This window comes from Adelges cooleyi, unplaced genomic scaffold (genome assembly GCF_023614345.1).
Source record: "Adelges cooleyi isolate 19-005CV unplaced genomic scaffold, UGA_ACOO_1.1 ACOO_flye_CR_arks_rails_tigmint_CR_PRNA_21, whole genome shotgun sequence".
Lineage (NCBI taxonomy): Eukaryota > Metazoa > Arthropoda > Insecta > Hemiptera > Adelgidae > Adelges > Adelges cooleyi.
In genome coordinates, this window is record NW_026095871.1 from 1,481,172 (window position 1) to 1,500,076 (window position 18,905).

The window sequence follows — 18,905 nt, forward strand, 5'->3', positions numbered from 1 at the left end:
ACTCGTGAAGTGAATTGTATGCTGATTGATGTCCGGCCTGAATGATTTAACCGTCATGACAAATTGATTTGTTTGATTGGAAAGTCGATACATTAGCTTGTACGAGTCAAATTTTATGTAAGGTTCGCTGGTATGCCACGAAAGCTAAACAAATTAAAAAAAAATATATTATTAAATAATATAATATGCTATTTTTACATTACAAAAATGTGACAACATTAACGTGTTTACGAGATAAAACACACGTTATTTATACTTGCACTTTAGCCGTAACCAATAAACATACAACTAACCTTTATTGTTTTACCGACTTCGTAAGTTAGTATGGGCATAGGTAGAATAGGATTAATTTCGGGTAGTTCGACAAATTGCCAAGAAAAATCAAAATTAGGTAAACCATTTTGCGTGACGCCTAACACTTGAACCTCGTACTGTGCTCCTGATTTGAGTCCTAAAAAAAAAAAAAACAGTCATTAATTAATATGATGTTTATTCCAAAACATTTCAAGTTTTCTTTATTACAAAGTACCTGTTATTGTGTATTGTAAAACGTTCTTGGGTAACATTTGTATGTAATTAGAAGAACCGTGGTACCGGCGCCACATTACTTGGTATTGAGTGACCACTCCATTAGATAAGTTTATTTGAATTGCAGACCATTCGACGAGCAACGATACTGGACTAAGCGTAGTGACGGCTAACTCTGGTACCGTTTGTGGAACTGAAATATACACAATTATGGATTAAATAAAATTCAACAATAAAACAACTAACGTATCCCAAGAGTAGCAAAGCAAAAATTGTTTTTATGTTTATTAAAAGCAAAATATGTAAAATATTTTAATAGGTAACAAAAATAAACCTTTTGAGAAAAAAGTTCATAAAACAACAAAAAATGTAACATCGTTAAAGTTTAACATACATTTTTGAAAAATTTCTCGGCTACTCAGGATATTATACAGAATGACATAAAATATATGTATACCTCCGTCCTGAGTTTTGCACGTTACTTTTTCAGATTGATCAGAACCAGATTTACCATTGTACACCCGTACGTAAAAAGTGTAATTTTTGTACGGTTTCAATTTTTCCACAACTATAGAATGGTTTACGCTCACTGCTTGCGCTTCTTCTCCGCCGTCTACAAAAGTATATAATAACATCAATCTTGTATCATAACAAGCGCAAAATGAGGTAACTATTTATTACCAGTTGGCATGTAATGTATCGTGTACGCTCTGACGACTCTGCTGGTGGTGTCGATAGACGCTGCGGCGGATGACGGAGCTCCAACATGAGAAGGCGTAAGTTGGAAAGATTCATCTCGAATTATGATTGGTGGATCGTTGGTTATGTCGGTGGGCGACTTTCGCCAAGACACCTGGATTTCGGTCGACGACAACGTGCGACAACTTATGTTTATCGGCGGTGCCGGTTCGAATGGTGACGAACTAATGGAAAATACCGCGCCAGCCCAAGTCGTCCCGTACTGGTTTGACACGAAACACTGGTAGACACCCGAATCGTTTGATACCGTATTACTTACTAATAAATATTTATCTTTGAGCTTGATTCGACCTAATGCATGCAACAATCAAATAATCATACAAATAAACAATAGTAAAATTTGCAATTTATATTAGTGCAGTACTCACCGTGCGGTTTTAAAAGTTGGCCATTGTGATACCACGTTATGTTAGGCGTTGGATTTCCTTCGGCGCTGCATCTAAAGCGAATCGTATTGGCTATGGGCACGGTTTGAGTTTCTGGCTTAGTGACAATAGTAGGAGGCGTCATAACTTCCAATCGGAAAACCTATGTACGCGCATTTCAATTCAAATTAACACACTACTGTATAATGTAAAATAGTTTTCAATAGTTTTTTACTTGAGCATGTGGGAAGTCCGGCCACCCTGTCATAGTCTGAAACGCGTGACACGTGTAAGTGCCAGAATCTTTGACGCTGACATTGGTCAAACTCAAAATACTAACGGCTTCGTCTTCTTTAAGGATAACTCTGTTTTTGTTGCCTAATAAAAAATAGTTCACACAGTTATGCAGGTGCACACCAATCGTCGTCAATACTATTAACATTTAATGTGTTTGCAAACCTGTCGAAGATGTAAACGACCAGTTGAGCAAAGGAGATGACACGCCCGTGGCAGCGCATTCAAATGATACATTATCGCCCATAGTCACAAACTGAATGACCGGTTTTATCGAAGGCGATATAAACGCCAATGGCTGTATACTCGATTGAGAATCTGAAGACCCTGGTTTCATCTTTTCAATGTTAAGGTAACCGGGGGCGCTTACTTTTGTTTTGTTTAACAATTGATTTTTTGCAACACATCTGAGCAAAGGATTTAATAAATAATTAGTGATTTCAATAAAAAGTATAAATGGTTTAAATAGAAATGCTATTATCAACTACTGTGCACATACTTGTATTCTCCATCATCGCTATCGACAACCTTTTTTATATACAGTACACCGGGAATCGTAGTTATAAACCTAAACGTTACAAATAATGATCAAAATTAGTAAAAAAATATTTTTATTTACTCAGTTTGATTACCTTTTATCGTCTTCAGACACTGCAACCCCATTTTTTAACCAAATAATTTTCGCTTCGGGTACAGAATGGACAGAGCAAGAAAACCGAAGTGCAGCCCGACTAGCTTCTGAACTAACCGTTACGTTAGATGGTGACAAACTAAAATCGTGAATAACTGAAACAAAACAAAAAAAAAATTAACTAAACCGTACACACTTTGTAATTTATTAAACTTTTAGGGTCAAATTAGAACAACAAAAATCTCCAAATCTCTGTCCATCGAGTAGCACTTGTGACAGGCGGTAATCATTTGCATCGCAAATATCATTACATTGACACCGTTTTTGAATACAAGGATGGTTTTTATCAATACCTTTTTGCAGGAGGCGCTAATTGCACAATAATTTTTTTTTAATTGGGAATTTCTTAAAAAAGAAAACAAATCTCGAAAACTAAATTTTCAAACAAAATATAAGAATATACGTATACAAACCAATTGATAATTAACTCAAACAACATTGGATACTAGAAATTATATAATAGAAAAATTATTTTTAAAGGAAACATATATTATACAGTTTGGTCTGTTGAATAAATACTAACCGGCCAATCGAGAATTTTCCGATTTTCCCGTCGGGCAAATTACTGAAATAATAACCGTTTACAAACAAATCGCATAGCAAACATTTGGTTTATTATTATTATTGTTATTATTGACTACTACAATATAGCGCATATTTGAAAAACACACAACACCTCGCTGCGATATTCGATTAATGATTTTGAGAAAAACGATTTAGAAATTAAAATTTATACACTAGGCTTTGTGTGTAACTAACAGACAAAAAGATTCGACCGACAATCAATCTGAGATCAATTAAATCATCGTACACAACCATAGATGAACGCATTTGTATGCTAATTAAATTAAAATGACTTATGGGCACTTAATGTGATCTACGAATAACGACCTCGATTGATGTTTAATAATAATTAATTATTAACAAACCAGTAATTTATTTTATGATGTAAAAAAAAATTGTGCGACGGTCGTTAACACACACAAATTCTCCAAGTCTGAAAATTAGACTTACAATAATAATTGGAGGCAATTTCAAAAATCTCTATTTGATAACCCCCAAAACCAACCGACGCACATATCATATATTATTGCTTTTATAGTGATTTTTTTTTTGTAATTTTTATATCATCGCTTGGCATCGGAAACGTATTTTTTTTTTTTATTTTTTTTTTTTAGAGCGATGTTATCACTTCCAGTCATAATAATACCTACAGACCCGTGACCTCTCCGGCCTCACTCGGTGTGCCTCGTGTGCCGGGTTTTGTTTATTTACCGCTCGTGTAACAGACAGAGATAATTAATGGGCAACTGCTGTTAATGAGACCTATACTACGGCTATGGAAAAACAAAAATCCAAAGAACGTGCACTTGCGTAACTATTGGGTACCGAAAATATGCAAAACGAGGATTCGATTACACGCCGAACAGACGGTGAAATTGTTATAATATATGTATGCATTTTCAACAATTATTATAACACTCCCCTTTTCCTTAGCTTAGAGGCATAGTACATCCACGAACCACTCTACAGGTGGTGCCAACCACCTTTAAGCCCGATTAGAAAGAACAAGCACACAACTTCTGTTCTAGTCGTAGTTCTTGACAAACAGACTTAATTATTAATATTAAAACCGGGTTTAAGGGGATTGCATGCGGTCGGTTTTTTCAGTCAAAACACATCATTTTTATTCCATTGCACAGACTGAACCAGTGATCCGATAAGCAATCTAAAAACAGTTTTAAATTCGCCATGAAGTTTACTTATGATCGGTCAGGGAATTTTTTTCAATTTTTAATTTTAACCCTTTCCGAATTTGATTTTAAAATCTGAAATTTTGTATAATACTCAAACGTGTTTTATACATAGTAGGAATAAGATATCAAAAAAGTACCCTGACCGATCACAAGTAAACTTCATGACGAATTCAAATCTGTTTTCAGATTACTTATCGAATCACTGGTTCAGCATGTGCGATGGAACAAAAAAAGTATGTTATATTAACTAAAATGGTTTTTACTCATAGACAAAATAATTTAAATTAAAAATAATACCATGAAGCTTATACAAATTAACCGGTTAATTAATTGACATGATCGAAATTTATTAAAACCACTTTGTTCTTAAATATTGCCTATACAAAACTCCTTAAAAACCAACCGCATGCAATCCCCTTAAAGTCATTCCCCCCCCCCCTCTAATTTATTCTCCCTTGACTCTAAACCTATTCGAGTACAATAAACGACGGCTTCCTATATATTTTTGACGACGTATCTGGGATTCACATATCCAGTAGGTTTATTCATAGGTTTTCTACTAAGAACGTGAATCACCAACTTGTATCACGTTATATCTTCTTGTACAGTCATACACACTTCATAGAACGCAATAATTATTGTAGGATATTTTAAATAATCTATCTTGACTAAATTAAAAAAAAAAATAATGAGAAAATCGTCGGTCTATCAAGTGGTTATGGTGCGAGCATTTTTTTGTAATTGCTACAAACGTAATTAATTCAAACGGATAATGGTGTTAATATAAAATTTTCGATTAAATTCGGATGGCGAATATCATATAACACTCATCAAGTCTCTAATCATCGCGACTCGTCCACAAATGAAGAAACGTCAATTACTAAAATCTTTACTCAAAATGTTCACATATAAGATGATTTATCGTGCGAATTTTCAAGTAAATAAATTATTTTGTAGAAGCATTCCATGTCTTTCGTCTTTATTTTCTTTTTATAACTTATGTATGTTGTTTTATTATAATTTTCGATTTTTTAAAAAATGATTTCTCTCCTCTACATAATTGTGAGTTTCCCATGAATGTCATTTCGAGTTACACCAACATGTTGTTGATGAATGATCTTACAAGACGATTCGAAACTAGTACAAGATTATTTTTTTTTAATAAACGCGTTCATTAGAGGTTTAACGAACCCTGTTTTTAAACACAGCAGCTCGTGACCAGAAATTATTATTGGTGGACATAGTATAACAAAGCGCATTTACATAATGCGTTTTAATGCAACCGAGCATATAATATAATATATACGATTAGAAAATATTTATTCATTAGAGATATTCAGATAAAATACGAGGGTTTCACAAATATGTGTATTTCATTTTGTGTCCGAGACCATGAGAACCTTTTTAACCAGTTTCTGACCGACTTCTTTATATTATTATATACATTCCGTGTATCCCACACACTAAAGGTACCTGCACTAAAATGGTCAGACATTTTTCTTTTTCTGTACAAATTTTAACGGTCGAAGCCTTAGAACAATAAGAAACCGACTTTGGGATCAAACGGAAAAGAAAAAGTTCTCCTGTAAAATTCATCATCAACACAATAATTTACTCGACTCGAAAAATAACAAAAACGATTAGGTTTTGATGATATATATCTTAGCTTGGCCACTGTGGACACGTCTGGCTATATTTAGACACTATTGTAATCATTGTATTGTCGTGCAAGACTTTTATAATATCATATACACGTTATAAACTTGAAATTACATTTTTTTACGCACAACGTTTTTTCAAAAAAATTAAATCAAAAAAGCTATTGAGGTTTTTGAAAAATAAAAAAAAACCTTACAGAGGGCAATCACGTGATAAAAGCATACAGGCGTTTGTAACATAACAATCAATGCAAACCCCAAACGTCAAATCTAGCAGTCACGTATTACACCTAGTAATTTGTTTTGGGCCATTCCATTAATGATTTATTTCATAATCCGTGATGTCACGTATTTTCACAAATATTATATTGAAGTACACACACACACGTTTATTTAATTTTTTTCATTTGAAAATAAAAAGGAATTCCGCGAACAAGATGATCGAATTGTAAGCCACGACGTTACACTCGAACGGATCCTTTAAACGCAACACAGTTCTTTTTTCCAAAAACATTTTTAAGAAAACTTTGTAATGCACAAACTCGACGATAAACAAACAGAGAAAAAAAAATAAATAAGCAGCTAACCGACGAAATACAATTTACAGCAGTTACTGGAATAACAATAATAAATAATAAATCATTATTGTATATAATATAATATTGCGTATAGCTCAGTATTGTTATATGGGTTTTCAGACCGTGCTTGACAAAGTAAAAAGTTATTATTTACCAAATTTATATACGTATATAAATTCACTCTAAGTACACGAATAATGCGAGGAGTTCCGAGTACAAAATATCTGTTACCGGGTAAAAATGCCAAGTACTGGTGTTCAAACAACATAAATCCCAAACGCGGACCATACTACTAACAAATATATATTATTATTAAATGCAACCGTCGTGTGTACTCCTACTGTATCTCATAATAATACATAGTAGAGTAGTACAATAATAAAACGAAACAGCAATTCTATTATTTTCCAGAAATTATCTAATAACAATACAAGAATACCGACGACTGTTCTACGGATTTTTCTCCGTACTCTAAATCAAATTTCACGGTTCTCAAATAGGGTTCTCTGTACAAATGTACATTTTGTCACCATCGTCAAGGTGAACGACCCAGGATCAAGTATACGGTTCAATGGTTTATTCCACAAAGTGTTAATACGACAAATTCAAATATCCCGCGCGATTCGTCGGCCGTGGCAACGATAATAATTATTACACACTAAGTAAAATAAAACAAGAGGAGAATCGGAGAATTAAGTGTACACAAAATAATATAATATTGTATTTACCTGCAGTTCGCAATGTCACAGTTTTTGAGGTAACAGCGCCGTTGGGCGTTTGTACTATACATCTATAGGATCCTGCGTCGCCGGATTTTTTGTTTACCACCTGCAAACCAAAAAAGAAGCCCCATATAAATAAACATTCCGCAGTCATATGCTAAACAATTATAACAAATAAAGGTGTTTTTTTTTTCCAAAACGCATTTGTCAAAAAACCGTTCATCGTTGCAGCGAACGATAAACAAATGAACCAAAATATATTAACTGTTCACACTCGCTAAACGCAAGCCGAGTTTGTAACCACAAATAAAAATAAACAATATGAAAAAAAAATGAATAGGTATACCTTTACAACTTGGGAACGAAGCTAAACAACACATACGCTATACGGGTTTCAAGCAAATTACACGCAAATCTACCACGCTGCATAGAGCAAGTATCATCACAATGCTTTACCCTTAAGGCCAAACGGAAAGAGTTGTTCATTAAGGAACAATAGGAGCCGATATTTGACCTAATTTGACGACATTGGCACCGTTTCGAATATGGCAACTTATTTAAGAGTAAATGAATATTAAGTCTCTAGTCACATAACTTATTAAGTTATTTTTATCTGAATTACTGCAAAGGCTTGGTAAAAAAATAATGTTGTAGAAGTCACTTTCTGAATTTTTTTAAAGGGCCTCAGACACCGATTTTGTAGTTTATTTATTCGAAAACTCATAAAAAATTAACAATATTTAAACTTTTAAAACAAAAATTACAATTCGACCTTTTAAATCCCATAGAGTAAATGTTGAACCTCCAAACAAATAAAAAATTAAAATCTGTTTGGTAGAAAACTTGGACCTTGCGTTTAATTCTTAATTAGTAAAAATATTGGCCTTTCTGTCCCTCTTAAAACTTAGTAGCATGGAGTACTCGCAAGTTCCAAGTAAAACAAAACAAATACAGCCTCTCGCAATGAACACGTTATTATCAGACTTGAAGATCAGTTATGCAAGAAAAAAGAAATAAAGAAGATGTTTTGTGAATAGAATAATAAAGTATATTGTATAGCGAGGCCACGTTTTAAATATACCAAGTTATTGCATATCCCCACTTTATTATATTATTAATTCACAAAATGGCAGTATGGAGATATCAATGTTTTTTGTAATAAATATATACACGTAATGTCTTTATAAAATAATTTAATTTGATTGGCCCCATTAGGCCTTAACGCTGACATTTTCTTTGTATCTCCAACAATTCCGATGGAGAGAGGGTAGCAATGTAATAACGTGGTACATGTTAGATAGTTTGCGGCCATAGCAAGAAAAATGAGAAAAAATAGATATGATTTGGAAATGTCGAAAGAAGGGTGGAAGATAAATTTATATATCAAGGTAAGAGAGATTGGAGTAGGAAGTTAGGGTGAAGAGTAAGTAGAGAAATAAACAATTTTGGTAATGAATATCCAGGATGTGGAGGGGAACAAGAGACTTCATAACAGAATGCAATGAACATTTAAAAAGGTAAAGCCGGCCCCTCCATTGTAAATTAGATAATGTGACCCCTATTTTGGGTTCAGACCGAGTAGCCTCTGATAAAATAAAAAGTTGTAGACATTGAAATATATTTTACATTTAAGAAAATAACAAAAAATAATTAGATTTGAAAAGAATTGTTTTTTAAAACAATGATTTCAAACGGGGTTTCTGCAGTGAGTTTCTATCAAATGTACTTCTTAGATTTGTTTTAGTATAAGGCGAAATTACTTAGAAATTATGTTAATATATGTAGTCATAGATCAAATAAGAGATAACTTCTTAATTTGGTATTTTTAATTAAAAGTTTAAAACTTTTATCTTGACAAAACGAAAACAAAGGAACATTAAGAGTTGTGACAAAAAAAAACGCTTAATTTTCTACTTATCCCAACCTAACCTGTCACTGTTTGAGTTGTGAACATAAATATTAATGAGGAAGGAGAGGTTATTAATTATCGTGGGATTAAAACCTATTTGTGCGAAATAATTGCATTATAATAACAACCCATTCATTATACTCGTATTATGAAAAGCCACCAATGGAAATCAAGTCTCAAATGATAACGCCATTATCTATGAATTACTTTTTTTTTTAATTACTAAGTAAATACAATAACGTTATCGCACCCGCGCGCTACTTAAACATAAACCCGAATTTAGTGTAAACAAAAGTTGAAAATAAACACAAAACTGCGTATCTACGTTTGGAATTAATAATAATAATTATTGAAGTTGGCCTCGTTTGCGGAGTATGGATATTTCATAAGGAATCGTTTGTTGGGCTTAAGGTACCATGTACCTTAAGCATGTACGCATGTAGAATCTATTTTTGTACAAAGCCATATGTTTCTACTTGAAGCGTACTGTTCCTAAGAATAACTCTACTTAAGTATTGAAAAAAAACATTTGAAATCTTCATAACATTTTCAAGGCTTCGGTCGTGGCACAGTTTTAAAATTATGTTTAGTTAATTAATTATTTCAATGCAAAAAAACTGAAATTTTTAACTTTTTTTAAACTGAAATAATTAATAAACAAAAAATAATTTTTATAACTATGCCTTGAAAATGTTATGGAGAATTAAAATATTTTTTCAAAACTTAATTCGCAGTATTCTTAGGAACAGTACACGTTTGAAGTAGAATGCGTTGTTTAGTACGCAGTTGTAGAAGCCCCTTAAAAGTAAAAGGTACGTACAACTGAAAATATACCAAAAGATCTCCGTTGTTGATAATAATCACGTTCTATAATTTTATATGCATGTATAGTCAAAAGGAATACATTTACAAATCGGTTCGAGTTTTGTCTATGTCACGTGTCAACAAATTTATTGTGGCGTGCTCTCGAGTCTTAATAGGATTTCATAGACAATTTCCATTTCGAATTTACATCGGTAAATTGTCCAAGACGTTGGGCAAATGGACGGGTTATTTTGTTTTCAAACAAAGGATAATATTGAGAATGATTTTTCTATTATTATGGTAGTGGAATAACAATAAACAATATGCAAGTCTAAATAATATGATTTCAGTGGTGTTTGTCAGACAGTCGCCACACGGCCATGTAGTATAGCCTACAAAGGTGGATGAAAATTGCAAAATGTTTTCGAAAAGTGATCAAAATTACTTCACGGTGCCACCCATGATTGATATGTACAAGGTTATTGCACCCCTTAAATATTCCATGATAAAAACAAACATGTCAGCGTAACGACGGGCAGCCAATCAAAAATCAAGTACAATATATATAAGTACACGGTAAAATATAATATAGTAATAGTTAAGTTTAAAGTACAATTTATGTACCTATATATATGGGTGTGCAACAACTTAACCTAACCACCAACCTGAATTTTTTTCTTGTAATTATCAAACATTGCTGTTTTTTTTTGTTTTTATTGCTAACTGATTTTTGTTTGTACCGTTACAAAATAGTATTTATGTACTTACGCTTTTGAAATACAGAGAACCGTTGGGCAAAATCTGACGGCGCGGGTCGTTGACTAGATACAATGTGCGGTTGTTGTGCATCCACTGGTAGGTGACATTCGGTAAGGACGAATGGCACCGCAGCTCATAGGGTACACCACGGACTGCAACAGCTAAGTCCGGCGGTTCTACGATCCACGATGACACGGGTTCGATTGCGACAGTATCCGTTCGCCCTGTAACAAAACATCATTATCAATCAAATAAGTATTCTCAAAAAATGCGAATGCAAACATCAAAACAAATTTAAGTCGTAGACAATTAAGACAAACAAGATAGGTTCTTTAGACTTCACACAAAATCTAGTCACGTTTTGGTGTGGCTAAGTATGAGAGACGGCGAATTTTCTCAGAACCCTCAGTTAATTATTGTGCTCCAGCTCCCCGAAAGGTTACATTGCCTTAATTATTACACGACTTTGGGACAAGATACAAAATAGTACAAATTAAAGACATAACAAAACAATACACGTGTTACGTGTGGCAAATGCAGGTAGTATTTTGTTGATTGTTTTAGTCTCAAATATATTTACATACGACTAATATTTGGTAATATCCGTAATTTCTTTAATTTATAAGATTCGTATTCGTATTCCCCAGCATCTTATCTAATAATAGACCTTTAAAATATTTTTCAATTTTGGACTAATACTGGCTGGCAATTGGTATTCAATTAAAGAACAGGAAAACATTTTAACAAAATATCAATTAATATATTATACTGTAGAATATACTATTACTCTAAATTTAAAAAGTAGAAGAGTCGTTCCTCAAAAGAAGATGCAGAGGAATTTAAATCCTATTTCGGATTCCTTGTATCATTGTTTAGTAGATAAATTAAGATTACATTGATCAGTAGTATGGTGGAACAAAAACAGGTATTTTAACGGTAAAATAATTTAACGCCATAATACAGTCGAGGAAGGTAAGCTTGATTAATGGCTATTTTCGTAACGCACACGGTCGTCACAGCTTGTGACTAAGTTTTTACCAAAATATATAACTTCTTAAAAACACATTTTAGTTAATACTACGGTGAAGGTTACTTTTACACCCAAGAGTGTAAAGATCCACGTCACTATCCTTTATCAATGGTTTTTTTTTTGGCAAGTGTTACACTGTGGCAGATCCAAGAATAAGATTTTAGGGCAATCCCCCGTCCGTTTATTGACCATTTTAAAATATTTATATTTGCAAAAAAAAAAAAAAGTTATGTGTTCGTCAAGTATTTATGTTATTGAAAACACGCACACCGCCATTCTACCCTTTACTTACATAACAGGGGAGTTTGGGTTAAGGGTTGTAGAAAATAACAGTGTATATTGAATAATAATATTGCAATAACGCCACGTGGCCGTTTGTCGATGACCTGTGTCTAGAGAACGAGGTCAACCCTCTGCGACCCCGTGTCCAATAAGGTGTTACGGTGAAAATCAAATTGTTTTTTTTTTTTTGTTTATGTTTTGTTTCTTTATCGACGAAGTCGTCAAAACAGTCTAGCAACAAGAGAGTTTGACTTTTTTTTTCTTATCGTTTGGGTCAATAAACTATTGGAGAATAGGAATAAAAAGTGTTTGCACGACAACAAGCTACCGTGAAAACAAAAACACCACCGCCGACCCCGTTTGTATTCGGCGTTATATCCATCTGCAACTAGTATTATAACAACGCCGTCCAAGTTGAATTTAAAGAATGGCCATGCCGAGAGGATCAACGAAAGCGCTGGGAAAAGGACCACACTTACACAGACGTGCACACAATACAATATTATGAGTACGACAGTGGTGTCAAGGCGCAGAGAAGTGGCGCTTTGTGGAGCTGTCAAAATCCTGGGAATTGCCAACGCGTGTTCCAGTCCATTGGTCGGGGATCAATACGCACAAGGCAAAAGCGCATTATATTTATTTTAAACAAGCGTTGGGGGGGGGGGGGCATAGGAGAGAGTACGTCACGTTTTTAAGACACTGATATACACGTCTGAGAGCAACCCCACTGCAGCGTCACGGTTTAAAACTCAAACATTTGCGGTTTCATTCATAAATTTGACGCTCCGCACATCGACCTCGTGAGATCCAGCGCGACCGCGATCGATGACCGAAGAAGAAGAGCACTCGGACAGCGTTAAGTGTTCACCGTAAGTCGAACGGCGCCAACAGGTTTCCCAAGACCTCAGCTCCCGTCACTTCCACTTTTCCAGTGGCTTCAAAGTTTTTTGACGGTTCAAAAATATACTACTCGCCTCCGCGCCTAAATATTATTCAATTAAAATCATTTTGCCGATAAAAGACATTTTGGCATCGTCAGGTGGTGGTGCATAGCCCTTAACTTGCCATTGTATCTTAAAGCATGTATAACTTTCCGTGACCAACTTAAAAAGTACTATTATTTTAATTATTTTTGATATTTAAAAAATTATTCCTTGCCACTTGAAAGGGTAAAACGGCCGAAATGCGACTTACCACACGTCGTTCTTAAACTCCTAATTGGACTGAAAACTAACGGACGTCGCTCCAATATAATTTGTATACTGCTCTCCTTTACAGTTGTTCGGCAAAAGTATCATTGTCTATAAGACCGTCTATGCCATACGATTTGGTATCCCCTAAAGTTAGAATCTTGTGCAAGGAGGGGTACCTACTAAAAATCATATGCTAATTCGTGAGCTTTAGTAAATTATATAGGAATGCTATAGTAAAAGAACACGATATTGTAAAAGCTCGCACGGGAAACTTATCGGTTTCTATCGCCGAAAATGGTAAATTGAACTCTTCTGTCCTTGGACCACGACAGTATGTCTTTCGGATAATAATTGCATTGGCGGCATCCAAAACCAAATTATCTGATAAATGACCTCGACCACGCGGATTCATCGCACACTCGCTCCATCTATTACGCGTTTTATTTCGCAGTGTACTCTCTCTATTGGCCCCCCCGAGTGCTGTGTAGCTACCGATTGATATATTTGTGCAAACTCTATCTTCCGTGTCGGCCAAAAACTATAATACCGAGAGTACACACACCACTCCAAGGTCAATGCCGCGGCAATTTCGCATTAGATATCCTTATAAACGCGGTCCAAAAAATCGTATCACCATCGCCGCCGCTCTCCTTTTGTCAAACACACGCTTCACTCCATTAAAATGTTAATAATATTTTTGCGTATCAACAATACAATTTATTGACAAAAAAAATACCGGTGTATGCCGCGTTCTCGCGATCCTCTTCTGACTTTCGAGCAGCTTCAAACGTAAGAAACGCGCGCGCACGTCCGTAAGGTAAGGCCATCTCTTCGACAGGTGAATTCGGATTTGAGGCCGAATAAACAACGGGAGCACTCGTTTATTATTATTTATTATTGGGCAAACCGGTTCGTATTTTTTTTTACCTATGCCCTACGCGACGAACGCGTTGCCACCATACAGATAGGACACATAATATAATTACAATAATTTCAGAATTCTGGAATCCTAAATTTATGGTAATCGTCGACAAAAGTCCTTTGTTTATATAATGGTTGGCCACCACACACACTATCGCAACGTTGCAGCAACCGGACACCGACAAATTTTAATTTTATATTAAACGTTTTACGCCGCGCGTCGTCCGCATATTTTGTCTTCTGTTCCTTCTTAATATATTTTTTCCTTTCCACAAAACGGGGGAAATAATATCCAATATCATTTTAATAATTTATCCGTTCCGTTTTTCTTACGGGGGGGGGGGGAACATTACGTAACGAGTGTGTAATAAAAAGTGTGTTATTTTGTAATAGCCGCTCTGCTATCGAACGAGTTTCGGTTTTGCCCGATAACCCGAGTGCGGTGTTTAATGGTAACAGGCACGACCATTAAATACTAATCTGCAAACATGGATGGGAAACGCACATGAAGTGAAGAACATCATCACATCATCAGATGAACGACGTCATTAACAAAACGCGGCGACCCGCGAGGCTCAATGGACAAGCATTAAACAACATCCGATAGGTATCAGCTGCGTCGATTCCCAAACACTGCGGGCCAAAGGTGGTGTCACATCCTCATTCGACACTTTTAACACAAGAACTTGCTTGCAAAACATGACGTATACAATAGGCAATATGTTATACTATGCACTTGAATATGTCCCATGGTATACATAATATATCTTCGGCAACTATACATATTATGCATATTATACATATTTTAAATGTGCATAATAGTGCATGGCTGGATTCCGCCGGAGATTCGAGTTTGTAGATTATAAGAATATTGTTTACCGCGTCGGGTTTGTTTGTGATTTATATTCGGTTATTTTCGTCTTATTTTAATATTTAAAAATAATCTCTGCGTCCTATTTAAAACTGAATAATCAACCTGTATAGTCGTCACAAGCGTGTATTTAACATATTCTCACAATGTAAAAACTTTCCTAACGCTACAAACAGTACAATGGTGTTGCGTGAATCCAATTCTTCGACCATACCCTATAACTCAACGGTCAAAACCTGTTTTTTTGTAAGTCTTCCCCCTATATCTTAGCCCTTAGCGACAATCACAACTCTTGTTATCTTATAGCTTCTACAATATAAATGGGTCAAACAGCGTTTGACAGAGTTATATAACATTATTAAGTACAACTGGTAAATCATAAAGGTCCATACACGAATGCTACTTGAAAAACACACTTCTGTGTTGAATTTAAAACTTTTTGCGAGGACAATCTGATAACTGATTTTACCTAGAGATGTCCAAGAATATCGTGGTTTATTTATAAGGTTACTACATCATTCTCCGAACTATATAAAACAGAACAAATATATATATATATGTTTCTACGGATACTACTCCGAATAATTACAAATCTATAAACAAATAAAAAATCCTCCTTTTCACTGTTTATTGCTGTTGTGCTCTTTTGGCATTCTTTGCATTTTGCTTTCCTCGTCACAAATGACAACTTGGATGATCCGAAAACGATCAAGCTAATAGTTCAATCTATGAGTTTTAAAATATTCAAATGTACATTTTAATTGCACACAGTCACAATTAACAGTTTTACGCTAGGAGACATTCTGTATAATATAACGTATATATTGATATAAAGTATAAGCCATTCGCCACATAATGTCAAAATCATCAAACATTTTTCCATGCTTAAAATGTAAATACTGACAAGTAATAGTAAATACAATTAGTAATATGTACAAACAATTTACCAACTGAAGCAAACCGTCTATTATTTTTCGCTCACTAAGCGGCGGTAAACTCTCCCGAGTCTAGTTAGTATAAAAAAAAACAGTTTATTTACTTTCCTATCCACTTGAGTATAAAAACAAATAACCGAATTCATTTTTGAATTCTCCATAAACAATTTATTTGTATATCTTTCGCTGTTGTTAAAATATTCATACATATTATTTTTTCTACACGCAAAAACACATATTTTATTTTCCCCTGGCTATTTAATAGTTTTATTTTCAATTAAAATAATCACGGACGGAGATCAGGGACAGGACTTTGGGGGGGGGGGGGAGTTGAACGCTACAATACAAATTATAATAATACTAAAATTATAGTTTGGGAGCTAACTGCATATTTTATTTCTTTTTTTTTTTTTTTAATAGCCGATTTGATCAAACCTCCTCAAGCCTCCCTCTCATGTTAATTATTTTAACAATTACCGTTATCACTGAAAATAATAAGATGTTTTTAAAAAATATATATGTATAATTATTGAAATCAGATAAAAGCTATTTATTTATTAAAACCAAGTTAAACTAATTGTTTTAACAAGCACAGTATTCAAAGTCCAAACTCGTTTTAAACTATTTGCCCTAAAATGTGGTCAGTGGTTTTAGTTAACTCTCCTGGGTAAATATAAAATACTACTCCTATTTCGGTAGCCCTTTAAAATATTTTCCTGTAACAAAATATAACCTGGTGGGGTCTACATGTAAATTCCTACAAGAATGACTTTTATTATATATAAGTAATTCATACGATATGAGTTAGTATAATTATTATAATATTATTATATAACAGTACACATTATTATACCACGGCATGCGGGAAATATGGAATGAAGTCCTTTCCAGTCCCGTCCCGAATTTTACCCCGAATAGCTCTATGATGAATATTCAAATTTAATATAATATGGGGCAGTAATATATCCACAAGGTGGCAAATAAGGAAGTGGGTGAGCGGTTGAAACCCTGTCAAAGTTATCCAGTGTGAATAGCTATATTGGTTATCTATAGTTTAATAATAGCGTTCGACCGCCAAAAATTAAACATTCACGTCTTTGCATTTCGGACCCTATAAGAAACGCGTATCTTTATTGCAGAGTGTAAGCCTCAGTTTAAACGCGGGTTATCTATCTTTACTGACGTTGGCTTTACCTGACCTGTAGGATAACGAAAATAAAATCGTAAATTGGTAATCTCCATCATATTTCCCGTCTAAAAGTACAGACAAGGTAATTTTTGATATAATTCTTTCGCTATCATATGATGATAATGAAGAATGCGTCGTGTTTGATTTAATGGCATATAAACCATCGAATGATTAATGTTACACAATATTGTGATTATATTTTGGCTGTGATAATTATATATTTTTAACATCAACTTTCCCACCAATATTATGGCAACCTATGAAAGTAATGCTTGCAAATCGTTTCACTCTGAATTTAATAACAGTTTCTATCACCAACGTCTTAATCTTCACTTCTTTTTTTTATTTATACAGGACCTATAAGAGGGAACTGTTGATCACGTGAATTCCCTATCCTAATCTTATTTGTCAACGTATTCAAAGAAATACAGATTGAGGAATAAATAATAATAAGTTCTGGTATACCAACCGAAGTAAAATTAAAACGATTTCAAAGTAGGTATGGATGTATTTGGGAAGGAAAAAACAAATATCGACAAGGAACAGTTACACGATATGATTTCATAAAAAAAAAAATATTTTTTATTTATTTTTTTTACAAATAATTTTGATTATGATTATTTGATTTTATAATTATTATATATTACAAATAAAAATACATTGAAAAAACAATACCTTATCAGCTCCGCATCGAAGCTAAAAATAAAAGATTAACGTAAGTATACTGGATTATTAAATTAAATTATCTGGTTAAACAATATTAGTATTGATTGTATATTATACATCATATTATGTTTATTATAATATAACGTACGCAAATAATAGGTACAATTATCTTCTTACGTGTCTTATATCAAATAGCACACTTATCGCTAAAAAAACCGTTATAATTATGATTATATGGAAACTAAATTAATTAATCAAGGGTTTATAAAATAGATACAAAGTATCATCGATGCATATTATTTATTTTATTTTATGGCGTCTAAATGCACAATAAGTTCGTTTAATTTACTCACTGTAATTCTGTACACAATAAATCTCGTTTATCTATCTTTAACGTTAAATTTACAATAAATTGTGTTTGGGACAAAGAGCTGAAAAACAGCACACGTTGTTTTAACCACAATTATTTCGCCGCATATATTATGTATAATAAAGTAACAAATGTTAATGCTCCGATAATAGTAGCATAATAAAGAAGTAGCGTCAAAACGTTTTCAAATGAATTTTGACAGCTCAGAGTTTTATCGTTGGCCGGCGCGATGCACATTCAAATAACGATTTGTCATTATTTTGACATCCCACGGGAATTTGTAAAATTTATTTTATATACAAACGCAAAATACATTTTATTACATCTTATATATTTTATACATTGCTCGCTTTGAATTATACACAGAAAAAATAAATAATTTGACCAACTGTATTTTTCCCCGTGTATATAAAATGTTGGTGTACATGTGGATGCAACTATTTCGATCAAAGTTAGCGCTCATATCATTTTGGATTCATGAAAGAAACACCATGGGGGTAAGAAATATATGGGTAGGTTTAATGAATACAAAATTGAATGATTTTAATTTTTTTTATAAAAATCTTTAAATTTCAAATTTATATTTGTTGTGACATTTATATTTACAATGAAACTTTGTAGAAC

At 33.7% G+C, this 18,905-nt stretch overlaps 1 protein-coding gene across 1 annotated transcript in view; it reads right to left on the bottom strand.

The window, feature by feature from the left end:
• LOC126834102 (protogenin B-like) overlaps nucleotides 1-18,905 on the bottom strand; it is a 41,667-nt gene that overhangs the window by 3,866 nt on the left and 18,896 nt on the right. The window contains exons 2-13 of the mRNA XM_050565789.1: nucleotides 10,834-11,048; nucleotides 7,359-7,458; nucleotides 2,579-2,732; nucleotides 2,446-2,514; nucleotides 2,112-2,353; nucleotides 1,888-2,030; nucleotides 1,656-1,815; nucleotides 1,210-1,578; nucleotides 986-1,141; nucleotides 530-721; nucleotides 294-451; nucleotides 3-144 (exon numbers count right to left, since the gene is read on the bottom strand). Of these exons, the coding sequence (XP_050421746.1) occupies nucleotides 3-144; nucleotides 294-451; nucleotides 530-721; nucleotides 986-1,141; nucleotides 1,210-1,578; nucleotides 1,656-1,815; nucleotides 1,888-2,030; nucleotides 2,112-2,353; nucleotides 2,446-2,514; nucleotides 2,579-2,732; nucleotides 7,359-7,458; nucleotides 10,834-11,048 (2,100 nt within the window). The remainder of the gene's footprint in view (nucleotides 1-2; nucleotides 145-293; nucleotides 452-529; nucleotides 722-985; nucleotides 1,142-1,209; nucleotides 1,579-1,655; nucleotides 1,816-1,887; nucleotides 2,031-2,111; nucleotides 2,354-2,445; nucleotides 2,515-2,578; nucleotides 2,733-7,358; nucleotides 7,459-10,833; nucleotides 11,049-18,905) is intronic.